The 12,500-nt window shown below is 50.5% G+C and overlaps 1 protein-coding gene and 2 long non-coding RNA genes across 17 annotated transcripts in view; 2 read left to right on the plus strand and 1 right to left on the minus strand.

The window, feature by feature from the left end:
- The window catches only part of LOC145551363 (uncharacterized), a 9,607-nt gene extending 3,831 nt beyond the window's left edge, over nucleotides 1–5,776 (plus strand). Inside the window, exon 2 of the long non-coding RNA XR_014087161.1 lies at nucleotides 5,127–5,776. This is a non-coding gene — a long non-coding RNA (uncharacterized LOC145551363). The remainder of the gene's footprint in view (nucleotides 1–5,126) is intronic.
- The window catches only part of mast2 (microtubule associated serine/threonine kinase 2), a 91,270-nt gene that overhangs the window by 62,167 nt on the left and 16,603 nt on the right, over nucleotides 1–12,500 (minus strand). For 2 of the 15 annotated variants that reach the window (XM_081605887.1, XM_081605884.1), the window contains exon 1: nucleotides 2,991–3,119. The exons of 11 other annotated variants lie outside the window; for them this stretch is intronic. In XM_081605887.1, coding sequence (XP_081462013.1) covers nucleotides 2,991–3,104 — 114 coding nt within the window. In that variant the 5' untranslated portion in view covers nucleotides 3,105–3,119. Of the gene's footprint in view, nucleotides 1–2,990; nucleotides 3,120–7,540; nucleotides 8,011–12,500 lie in introns of those variants that run through there. 2 more of the 15 variants (XM_081605885.1, XM_081605888.1) reach the window with 2 other exon arrangements.
- LOC145551362 (uncharacterized) overlaps nucleotides 8,197–12,500 on the plus strand; it is a 6,358-nt gene continuing 2,054 nt past the window's right edge. The window contains exons 1-2 of the long non-coding RNA XR_014087160.1: nucleotides 8,197–8,644; nucleotides 10,018–12,500. The exon at nucleotides 10,018–12,500 is cut by the window's right edge and continues 1,861 nt beyond it. This is a non-coding gene — a long non-coding RNA (uncharacterized LOC145551362). The remainder of the gene's footprint in view (nucleotides 8,645–10,017) is intronic.

Raw genomic sequence — 12,500 nt, forward strand, 5'->3', positions numbered from 1 at the left:
CTGATCCCAGATCAGCAGGGAGCAAACCTGAAAAATCCAACTCATGTTTTTCCTGTGAGACGCAGGAACCCGGCTGCCTGACGGAGCCGCGGTTCCCGCTGAAGCATCAAGCTAACGGCTGCAGGCGGAACCAGACGGAGACATCCACCCGTCTTTTCCGTCCTCCATTTTGTTTCAACGGTCCCAGACAGAGCGCCACCTGTCTGCAGACAGACTCCTCTGCAGACGATTTTATGTTGGCAGTTCCTCCTGCGTTAGATAAACGTTCCTCTCATGTCGCCTGCAGAGCAGAAACTGGTGCTGCCAACGTCCTTCAGTCTAAGAGCTTTAAATGCCAGCCTGAATAAACCTTGAGACAAATAACCTGTAAATATAGAGGATGGTCCTCCTGGGTCGTACAGACAAACGCTGTCCAGCCAATGTACCCAGATGGAGCAGCTAACGTCTAGTTGCTAACGTATCCTAGCTCGCTAGCTAGGATACGTTAGCAACGCTAGCCAGCTAGCTCGTATCCCAGCGAGCTAGCTGGCTAGGATACGTTAGCAACTAGATTTTCTGTCCATTTTTTCTCATTCAACAAGAAAAATCTTAATTCAACATGACTCAGATTTTATGTTCCTTTCAACTACAGATTATTTTAAACGGTTTTCCTGGATCTTGGGTCTAGTCAAAGTAATAATCAGCATCAGAAGCATCTGATCTGATCTGATTGGCTGTTGGGCTGAACTATCATCTGTTAGAAACCCAGAAATAATTTCAGAATCAGCTGTCAGTTTTAGGGAGGAACGATAAATCTGCACCAACATCGGTATCGGCCGATATTAGTGATTATTTAACACTTCGGTATTGGTCCGATATTAGTCATTATTTAACATATCGTATCGGTCCGATATTAGTGATTATTTAACACATCGGTATCGGTCCGATATTAGTGATTATTTAACACTTCGGTATTGGTCCGATATTAGTCATTATTTAACATATCGTATCGGTCCGATATTAGTGATTATTTAACACATCGGTATCGGTCCGATATTAGTGATTATTTAACACTTCGGTATCGGTCCGATATTAGTGATTATTTAACACTTCGGTATCGGTCCGATATTATTGATTATTTAATGCATCGGTATCGGTCCGATAAATAAAACTCGGCCAATTTTAACAGCCCATATTTATCTATCTTGTTGCCTCCCCCAAAGGTAGTGAAATATATATAATATTGGTAAATATCGGTAATCAGCGAGATTAATACCGGCCCCATTTTCATATCAGTGCATCCCTAATAAATGTTAGTATCGTTTAAAATGTGAAACAGCCTCAGTTACTGCAGTTTGACACATATTTGAAGCTTAGTTCATTTATTGTCTAAAGGAGCTTAAAGAAAAACCCTAGACTGTTTTCAGCTGTTTTCATCATGTGACAGTTTGTGGCTTTCTGATTGGCTGACCAGTTCGTCTTGGCGTCTCCAGGAAGTTCATCTATATCCTCATACAGGAAGTAGGAAGCATAAAGCAGCTTAATCCCAGATCCTTCGTATCCCTGCTGGTATCAAACTCTGTTCTGGTTCGGATCAGAAATATTTCCTTCCGGAACGTCGCCGGGTTATTCCCACACTGGATTCCGGTTTCACCCACCCGTCAGGAAAACAGGCGGCCGTTTGTTCCAGCCGGACGCCGATCGCCCACCATCATTCCAGCTGCAGGACGATCCAAACGCCAGCTGGAAGCCAGAGCAGCTGCAAGGCATGCTGGGTAATTCCTTCACAGATTCGTTCCTCAGGCAGAAAGGATCCAGCATGAAGGCAGGCGGGAGAAAATCGCTTCGCCGAGATAAACACGAAGGAATCCACTCAGCTCCAGATGTGGCCGATAAAACCAAAGATTCGTTTCATCAGGAGGAAAAACGTCAAAAACAAGAGTCTATCCAACTCTAATCACCTGAAACGTCTCAATCCCTGCAGCGTTTAAAGGTAAATGAACCCCAAGCCGCTGTTTGTGCCGACTTTCACAATAAATGCACCGCCAAACACAAACAGGAAGCGCTTCCATATATGGATGATGACACAGCATCAGGAAATGTTTGATGTTTATCGGAAAATGACGTTTTTATGTGGAAAAAACAATCATTTTTGCTTCAGAGGAACTTGGATGACCAGAGGAAGCAGACGGCGGGTTTTTCCTGTGAGCGTCGAGTTTACGGTCGTACCAGAAACACGGGAACACAAAGGTTCCGACCCGAGCGTTTATATGTAATGAAGCAAAAGTGATTAACTGCATTTAAATCCATCTAAAATGTCAAAATTAACTCGTTAATATCCAGATCCTACACTAAAAAATGCTCACGTAAAACCCAGAGTGATTATGTGGAGGAAAATGAGGCTTACATCACTGAACGGCTCGTTAACAGGAAGTAAGCTAACGCAGCTAACAGGAGGAAACGGCTGAAGCAGAAACTGCTACGTCACACCTGAACGCCGACAATGTTTCAGCGACTCATCCTGTGCTGCAGAACAGAAAGCAGAGCGCTGCAGGCGCTCCACTGGGTGCCGGTTTGCTACGTCTCCTAGCTGCTGGACCCAGACAGCATCTCTCCTGATGTCCCCTCCACACACATCGCCCTGCCGTCATCCTTCAGCTCCGCTGCTTCAGAAGAACATTTAAAGAGAAAAGCTGCCGGCGGCGCCGCGTGACGTTTAAAACCTTCCAGAGTTCATCCTCGGAAACGGCAACAACCAAACCAGTTGGGTAAAATCCCAGAGGCAGAAACTGTTCCAGCCAGCGACAGTTTATCATGTTCACATTCAACCGAGAGCAAAAACCGGATAAATTATTCACGAGTAAAATCATATTTGGAGAAACATTGATCATTTACCGCTGATATGCTGACCGTTTAATCCGAATAAACCTGGTGAAACTTTAACAGGACGTCAGGAGACGGACCTGGCAGCCTGGCGGTTCTGAAGAAGGTTCTGGACTCGTCTTCCTCACCTCTCTGCTCTCCTGCATGATGTTCAGCCTCAAGCCAAACCAGCTGACCGACCGCCGGCGCTTCCCGTTCCGGCCCGTTTCCACGGCAACCTGCAGCCCCGGCGGGCTGGCCATGGGCCGCGGCGGACCTGCGGCCCGGACTGAGGCCCGGTCCCAGCAGCGCCGGCGCTTTAATGCCTCCTAATCCCACAGGAACATTTAACCGTTTCCCCTTAACTGGGCCGATTCACAGGCTCAGAACCGGAGAGGCGGTTCTGGCCGCGTTCGCTCCGGTACCGCCGGACCTGGACGTGTTCAGAGGAAACCTGAAGGCAGATTGAAGCAGCGCGATGCTGAGCAGGGTTTAAAAACCGCTGCAGCCAGGGGGCGCCGTTTCTGAAACACTGGTGGGTTTGACCCAACGGGACCAGTACTGGTTACTAACTGGGTTATTTTAACCAGCAGGATTTAGTGTGGAAAACTCTGCTGCTGATGTTGATCCAACAGAACCAGAACCAGCAGGAAACCCTTCGATCCACTCGGGTTTGTTTAAACCAGTGAAACTCCGATGATGCAGCTTTCATCTCCTGTCAGTCGTTCAGAAACGACGCAGTCAGCTGATTTCAGCTCCCAGCAGAACCAGTCTGGGCCGACCGGGAAGCAGACGGCTGAAGTCGGCCTCCATGAAGACTCCGGGTCGAACCGGGTCGCCAACAGAACGCCTTTTGTTCGGGCCGCGCGGCGCAGACGGAGCTCTGAATGGACGGGCTAATCCTGTTTCTCACGCTGCAGCAGAACCAGTCCGGCCGTCAGGCCGACTGGGAACCAGTTACCACAGGAACCAGTTCAAACCTGAACCCAGTTTCCAACTGGGTCCAGTTAGAAACTGGGTAATAAACACAAGTTCTTAATAAGTTCTTATAAAAACTCTGAGACAGACTCCATCGCCAGAGGCGGGACTTCTCCGTCAGGGGCGGGGCTTCGCCACCAGGGGGCGGGGCTTCGCCGCCAGGGGCGGGGCTTCTCCGTCAGGGGCGGGACTTCTCCGGGCTTCGCCGTCAGGGGGCGGGGCTTCACCGCCAGGGGCGGGACTTCGCCGTCAGGGGGCGGGGCTTCTCCGCCAGGGGGCGGGGCTTCGCCGCCAGTGGAGGTACAATCTGATCTGGATCATTCTTCATGTTTTTTTAATCCTTTATTTAACCAGGTGAACCGCATTGAGATCCAGATCTCATTTTCAAAAGGGACCTGGGCAGAAGTCCGCAGATTCTCTGTTTCCATGTTTTATGCACATTGTAAGAAATTAAACTAGAAATGGCTGCTCAAAGAAGAAAAATCTGAAAAAAACTTCCTCAATTATGCAAAAACGTTTTCATGGCCAGCTTGACGTGGGTTCTGGTGTCCAAAGAGAACTTGGCAGGCTAACGGGGAAATGAAAACATCTGCTGAATAAGTTTTAGCTAAAGCCAAAATCCACTGGTGGGCCAGAGCCGTTCCAGAACCAGCAACCTCTGCTTCCTGTCGGCTGCCTCTGCTTCCTGTCGGCAACCTCTACTTCCTGTCGGCAACCTCTACTTCCTGTCGGCAGCCTCTGCTTCCTGTCGGCAACCTCTGCTTCCTGTCGGCAGCCTCTGCTTCCTGTCGGCAGCCTCTGCTTCCTGTCGGCAGCCTCTGCTTCCTGTCGGCAGCCTCTGCTTCCTGTCGGCAGCCTCTGCTTCCTGTCGGCAGCCTCTGCTTCCTGTCGGCAGCCTCTGCTTCCTGTCGGCAGCCTCTGCTTCCTGTCGGCAGCCTCTGCTTCCTGTCGGCAACCTCTGCTTCCTGTCGGCAGCCTCTGCTTCCTGTCGGCAGCCTGTGCTTCCTGTCGGCAGCCTGTGCTTCCTGTCGGCAGCCTCTGCTTCCTGTCGGCAACCTCTGCTTCCTGTCGGCAGCCTGTGCTTCCTGTCGGCAGCCTCTGCTTCCTGTCGGCAGCCTCTGCTTTCTGCTGGCAGCCTCTGCTTCCTGTCGGCAGCCTCTACTTCCTGTCGGCAGCCTCTGCTTCCTGTTGGCAGCCTCTACTTCCTGTTTACTCCAGTCATGCGTAGCGTCAACATCTGATGACATCACGCTCTGGTTGACTCTCTGTCGCCTAATTCAGATTTTCCTTTTTCTGTGACGTTTCAGATGAAACAGCTGCTGCAGTGACTCAGATGAGAGTCGGTCAGATTGACTGTTTGGCTGGAAGTAAACCTCCACTGAGGGGCTGTGACCTCTGACCTCAGGAGGCCAATGAATCCAACCTGATCTGATGTCAACAGCAGCTGGACGTTCCTGCTGCGGTCCAACCTGCTGTCCTGACCGGACCTCTCCTTCCAGAACAAAATGTTCTGCCTCATCGCTCCGTCGGCGCCGCAGACGCTCCTGGACCGGATCGCCCGACCGCGGCGGAACGCCTCACTTCCTGTCCAGCTGGTTCCAGATGTTGCTGCAGCAACGTGAGCGACCAGCGGCAGCCGGCGCTCCAGAGGAGGCGATCCCTCCAGAACCGCTCCGGGTTCACCGACCCGGGAACGAGAAACCAGGAGCAGAAATAAAACCAGCAGGATGATCCATTAGAACCTCGGAAGCGGAACCAACGGGAACAGACAGATCCTGGCTTTGACTTATTAATGATAAATTAACATGAGCTCAATGATTCTGATTATTGATATTTTTGGAGAGAAACTTCATATTACATTTTATTTACGGTTTCAGAATTTTATTTGCTTTTTAAATATTTTTAGTTGTTTGATTTTGGATATTCAAAATCTCTGAATGAAATCTAAACATTCAAAGATGCTCCCAGAAAACAGATTTTATAAAGAAAAGTTGAACTAAGTTATAAAACTATTGTTTATTAATAACTGGGACAATTTATCTGAAACGGAGCGCGGCGGCGGCCATCTTTACCGTCTGAAACGGAGCGCGGCGGCGGCCATCTTTACCGTCTGAAACGGAGCGCGGCGGCGGCCATCTTTACCGTCTGAAACGGAGCGCGGCGGCGGCCATCTTTACCGTCTGAAAGGGAGCGTGGCGGCGGCCATCTTTACCGTCTGAAACGGAGTGCGGCGTCGGCCATCTTTACCGTCTGAAAGGGAGCGCGGCGGCCATCTTTACCGTCTGAAACGGAGCGCCGCGGCGGCCATCTTTACCGTCTGAAACGGAGCGCCGCGGCGGCCATCTTTACCGTCTGAAACAGAGCGCCGCGGCGGCCATCTTTACCGTCTGAAACGGAGCGCCGCGGCGGCCATCTTTACCGTCTGAAACAGAGCGCCGCGGCGGCCATCTTTACCGTCTGAAACGGAGCGCCGCGGCGGCCATCTTTACCGTCTGAAACGGAGCGCCGCGGCGGCCATCTTTACCGTCTGAAACGGAGCGCCGCGGCGGCCATCTTTACCGTCTGAAACGGATCGCCGCGGCGGCCATCTTTACCGTCTGAAACGGAGCGCCGCGGCGGCCATCTTTACCGTCTGAAACGGAGCGCCGCGGCGGCCATCTTTACCGTCTGAAACGGAGCGCCGCGGCGGCCATCTTTACCGTCTGAAACGGAGCGCCGCGGCGGCCATCTTTACCGTCTGAAACGGAGCGCCGCGGCGGCCATCTTTACCGTCTGAAACGGAGCGCCGCGGCGGCCATCTTTACCGTCTGAAACGGAACGCTGCGGCGGCCATCTTTACCGTCTGAAACGGAACGCCGCGGCGGCCATCTTTACCGTCTGAAACGGAGCGCCGCGGCGGCCATCTTTAGCATTAATGACGACACGAAAAGATAATCTGACTTCCCCCCCAAAAAAATCGCAAGTGAGCATCTTCCACCCAGCAGCCAATAGAAGATCTTTGGCAAACAAAATGGATGAACTTCCAGCCCAAAAGCACCAGCCCAGAGTTTTACATCATTCTGCAGTCAGAGGCCTCTTCAGATTGGTTGTAAGACTGACTGCTACTGCAGGTCATCAACGACTCTGACGCCGACATTTAATTCCTCTCTAGGATAAATAGATAATTTAAAACAGAACTTTGAAGCTCAACTTTGTGTGAAAGTGAAATTTTGGTTCAGTGAACAGAATCTCTGGTCAGGGATGAACCGATCACCAATATCAGCTGTTTCAGCTTCCTGCTGCAGTCACATGACCAAACAGACGCCATGACGCCGCTCCCAAAACACAAACAGCAACAAGGAAGTAAACTCAGCTGTGAGCATCGGACCGGTACCGATGCTGGTTCTGGTTTTAGAGAACATCTCCTGTCCTGAAGAACGCTCAGCTGTTCAGCTGAAAATTAACCTTAAATATAATCAATATCTGATCAGAAGCTGCTGATAAAAATAAAATACGACTTAAAGTAAAAAATACGAAGCATTTCGTCTGAAATAATCCAGGTCAGCTCCAGCTGCCTGGTTTCCTGGTTGGGCCCCCGCCCCGCGTGTTTAGAAACCCTGGATCTGCAGGAGGGAGTGCTGACTCAACGACACCGGACCAGAATCTCAGAGCTCACGTTCAGAAAGTGAGCATCTTCCTCATCTTCCTCCTGCTGACCTTTGACCCCTGCAGAGACCCCTACCTGCAGCCCTCTGCGCCTCAGGATGCTGGAGTCGTCCATGATCCGTCTTCCTGCCGACTTGAGGCGCTTCCTATGGAAATCGCCCGGGAGGAGTTACATAAGGGCCCATCTGTCGGATCCGGCCCGGTTCTGATCCGGTGTTTTCTCCTCGTCTCGTCTTCTGAATCCTCTCCTGCTCCTCTTCCTGTTATTCCGGCTTGTTGTGATGAGCAGACATGCGGAGCCGGGACTCCATTCATCGGACCGGACCGGACCCGCCCTCTGCCTTACTGCGGCGCTCCGGACCAGATTCCTGAGGGATCCGGGATGAAAACAGGAAAAGTTGCGGCCGGGTGTTTGCTAGCGGCCGGCTACGGCGGCCGTTTCCATGCCAACGGGCCGGGCCAGCGCTCCGGGTTCTGGTGCCGCTCCAGCAGAGCTGCGGTGGCGTTCCTCCCTCGCCTGCCGTCGCGCTCTGGCTCCGCCCCCTTCCTTTCATCACACACCGCCTCTCTCTCTCTCTCTCTCTCTGCTGCAGCGGCCAATCAGGAGCCAGCAGGAGACGGACAGACGATCGCAATGAATGGGAGACGAAGAGCGACGAAGAGCGCTCCTCCCCCACACAGGGAGAGAGAGAGAGGGAGGGGGGGGGGGAGAGTGTGTGTGTGTCTGTGAGTGTGTGTGTGTGTGTCTGTGAGTGTGTGTGTGTGTGTAGGAGTGTGTGTGTGTGTGTGTGAGGCTCATGTTTTCTGTCAAACTGATGAATTATTAATGATGGCAGCAGAGATTAAAGGCTGCGGAGGATTGAGCAGCGCCGTGAGACCGGCTGCTGAACATCGGGTTTCATCCGGATCGGAACAAAACGGGAAGTTTTAATCCCTGGTTTTACTGGAAAACCACAGATAATACAATTTATGGTGGAAATGAAGTGATTTAAATGACATTTTATACATTTATGGGTGAATTTATGATGAGAAACAGAAAAAAAACTTTCATTTTGTGGTTTCTTGTTGCGACAGGAAGTAAAGAATAACTGAGGTTCTGCAGAACCTGCAGGAGGATCTCAGGATGGCTAAACCTGCCAGGAAACCGTTTTCCACGATGGCCGACAGGTGCAAAGTCAAAGTAAGCGGCGAAACGAGATGCAAACACATGAATGATGAAAACTACAAAAACAGAAAAATGCTGCAAAACGGAGAAACGAAGCAAAGAGCAGAAACTCCTCCAGACCAGCAGGGGGCGTCCGTCACCAGACCACTCCTCCTCCCCGCCCCGCTCAGGCCGGTTCTGTTCAGGGCCCGGTCCGAGGGAAGCGGATCCGTCGGCGCCCCCTCCCCGCCCCGCTCGGAGCCTCGGCGTTAATGAGGGCAAAGGTCACCGGGGTCAGAGACAGGAATGTTCACACGGTCAGAGGAAGAGCAGCTCCAGAACCGAACCGACTCAGAGCAGACCGGACCGCCGGGACCGACCGGCTGAGTCAGTCAGTTTTATTTATAAAGAACCCTTCACACTAAAGGCTCAGAGTTCTTCACAAACATCATCACTGATTTTATTTGTAAAGTTTGTCATTAGCTGAGGATGTTATAGTTCAGTTTCTGGAAAACGACCTCGAAACAACAATATTATCGTTTATCGCATAATTTATCGTCCAGAAACGGTTGTTATGGCGACGCCACATCTCAACCAAATCAACATTTTTCGCCTTTCAAAGGTTTCTGCTGAGAAACGTGACAGAAATCAGGAAGTCGTGTTTCTTCTGCCTCAGAGAGCGGTCCAAACGGGCCCAAACGGGCCCAAACGGTCCTGTCTGGACCCGTTTGGACCCGTCAGGCCCAGACTGCTGGCCTCCAGCATGAAGCGGACCGCGGAGTCAGAGCACATCGAGCGCTGCAGGCTGAAGGGCTCTTACTTTATCGCGACGTCGGATCAGTTTCTCTTCTCGCTCAGACGAGTTCGACTCCAGTTCAACAGGAAACCTGGGCAGCAGATTTTATCCACCACAGATGATCCAGATTATTCAGCTCAAACAGAACCAGAACCTGATGAACCAGAAACAGCCCGAAGCCGAATGTGACCCGACTGGTTCTGAGGTCCAAATCCAGCTGCCTGAGGCAGAACCAGCAGCAGACGGTGCGTTCAGGAGCGACTCGTTAACCGGAGAGGCTCTTAAAGGACAAGCATCACGTTGAGGATGGAACCAGCTGCATGGAGTCTAATGACCCAGAGAGCAACAGCAATAATTTATAAAACTGCTAATTAGCAAACCAAATAACTAGCTTGAAGGTTGAATATTTAAAGTTTAATTTTCAAGATATTTAGATATAAAATGTTTTGCTCGACGCTAAATACTCATCTAGCACAGCTAACTACATTCAGATTTAGTTAGCAGCCATTTAGCTTGCTAACTAAATATCTAGCTTATAAGCTAAATCTTAAGCTAATTATTTAGCCTGCTGAGTAAATACTAAGTTTGAATCATGGTGAAAATCTGACTGCAGAGAGAGACGGAACCGGACCTCAGCAGAACCCAGCGGTCTGAACAGAACCCAGCGGTCTCAACAGAACCCAGCGGTCTCAACAGAACCCAGCGGTCTCAACAGAACCCAGCGGCCTCAACAGAACCCAGCGGTCTCAGCAGAACCCAGCGGTCTCAACAGAACCCAGCGGTCTCAACAGAACCCAGCGGTCTCAACAGAACCCAGCGGTCTCAACAGAACCCAGCGGTCTCAACAGAACCCAGCGGTCTCAACAGAACCCAGCGGCCTCAACAGAACCCAGCGGTCTCAGCAGAACCCAGCGGCCTCAACAGAACCCAGCGGTCTCATCAGAACCCAGCGGTCTCATCAGAACCCAGTGGTCTCATCAGAACCCAGTGGTCTCAACAGAACCCAGCGGTCTCATCAGAACCCAGCGGTCTCATCAGAACCCAGTGGTCTCAACAGAACCCAGCGGTCTCAGCAGAACCCAGCGGTCTCATCAGAACCCAGCGGTCTCAACAGAACCCAGCGGTCTCATCAGAACCCAGCGGCCTCAGCAGAACCCAGCGGTCTCAGCAGAACCCAGCGGTCTCAGCAGAACCCGGGGTTCTGCTCACCAGAACAGTAAATCAGACTCGGTTTAAACTCATCCTTAAAGTGCGAAACCTCGACGTCCTCAACGTAAAGATAAATAAACCAGAATCAGTTTATATAAATCATTTAAATTGACTCTGAACGGCAATCTGTGGATTGGATGAGTTGCTTCTTATTGGCAACATTACAGTGCAATAAACCCACGGCAAGCAATCAATCAATCAATCAATCAATCAATCAATTAATCAATCAATCCTTAAAATATTTTAGATCTCCTCTAAAAGGCTCATAACTTCCTGTTTTATTAGTTTAAACAGCAAATAAACCTAAACATGCTTTAATACACAGAGTGGAAACTGTCAGCGCTAACAGAAGCTAACATCTGCAGTTATGGGGTTCAGCCAATCAGCGCCAAGGAAAACTAACCCAGCTCCTGGATTGGTTGCTTACAAACTCCAGCTAAAAGAGCATCGGCTTCCATTTCTTTGAGATATTTCAGATTCCATCCATTTTCTAACACCTTGTCCCTCAGTGGGTCAGGAGGAGCTGCTGCCTCTCCAGCTAACGTTCTGGGTGAGAGGCGGGGTCACCTGGACGGGTCACCTGGACAGGTCGCCAGTCTGTCGCAGGGCAACACAGAGACACACAACCATGCACACACACACTCACACCTAGGGACAATTTGGAGAGACCAATTAACCTGACAGTCATGTTTTTGGACTGTGGGAGGAAACCGGAGTACCTGGAGAAAACCCACCATGCACAGGGAGAACATGGAGACTCCATGCAGAAAGACCCCAGGCCGGGAATCGAACCCAGAACCTTCTTGCTGCAAGGCAACAGCTCTACCAACTGCGCCACTGTGCAGCCCTAAACACTTTGTGGTCCGTCGATGAAAGGAAGATCTGAATGAACTGGGCACCTGAAGTCTTCATGTTTCCTAAGCAGGTGGCTAAAGCAGGGAGGGAACAGCTGCAGTTTGTGAGCATAAAGTTTAATTCCTCTGTTTTGTTCTGCTGGTGAAAATATCAGCTGATCTCAACGAATAAACGACTAACCACAGATACTTGCCCTGAGTTACACAGCAACCCTCCCACTTACCCTAATGGCTTTGCTGCTGACTATTAGCTGCATGCTAAGCTAAGCGCTGTTTTAGCTACGGAGGAAGACAAAGAGTAACAAAACAGAGTACCATGAAAACAATGATACAAAAAACATAGAAACACGTAAACTAAACCCAAAGAGCGCAGAGCAGCATTAGCTTTCCAGAGCAGCATTAGCTTTCCAGAGCAGCATTAGCTTTCCAGAGCAGCATTAGCTTCCCAGAGCAGCATTAGCTTTCCACAGCAGCATTAGCTTTCCACAGCAGCATTAGCTTTCCAGAGCAGCATTAGCTTTCCAGAGCAGCATTAGCTTTCCAGAGCAGCATTAGCTTTCCACAGCAGCATTAGCTTCCCAGAGCAGCATTAGCTTTCCACAGCAGCATTAGCTTTCCAGAGCAGCATTAGCTTTCCACAGCAGCATTAGCTTTCCACAGCAGCATTAGCTTTCCACAGCAGCATTAGCTTTCCACAGCAGCATTAGCTTTCCACAGCAGCATTAGCTTTCCAGAGCAGCATTAGCTTTCCACAGCAGCATTAGCTTTCCACAGCAGAATTAGCTTCCCAGAGCAGCATTAGCTTCCCAGAGCAGCATTAGCTTTCCACAGTAGCATTAGCTTTCCAGAGCAGCATTAGCTTTCCACAGCAGCATTAGCTTTCCACAGCAGCATTAGCTTTCCACAGCAGAATTAGCTTCCCAGAGCAGCATTAGCTTTCCACAGCAGCATTAGCTTTCCACAGCAGCATTAGCTTTCCACAGTAGCTTTAGCTTTCCGCAGTAGCATTAGCTTTCCGCAGTAGCATTGCTTT

Source organism: Poecilia reticulata, chromosome 4, assembly GCF_904066995.2.
Source record: "Poecilia reticulata chromosome 4, P_reticulata-male-v2, whole genome shotgun sequence".
Taxonomy (NCBI): Eukaryota; Metazoa; Chordata; class Actinopteri; order Cyprinodontiformes; family Poeciliidae; genus Poecilia; species Poecilia reticulata.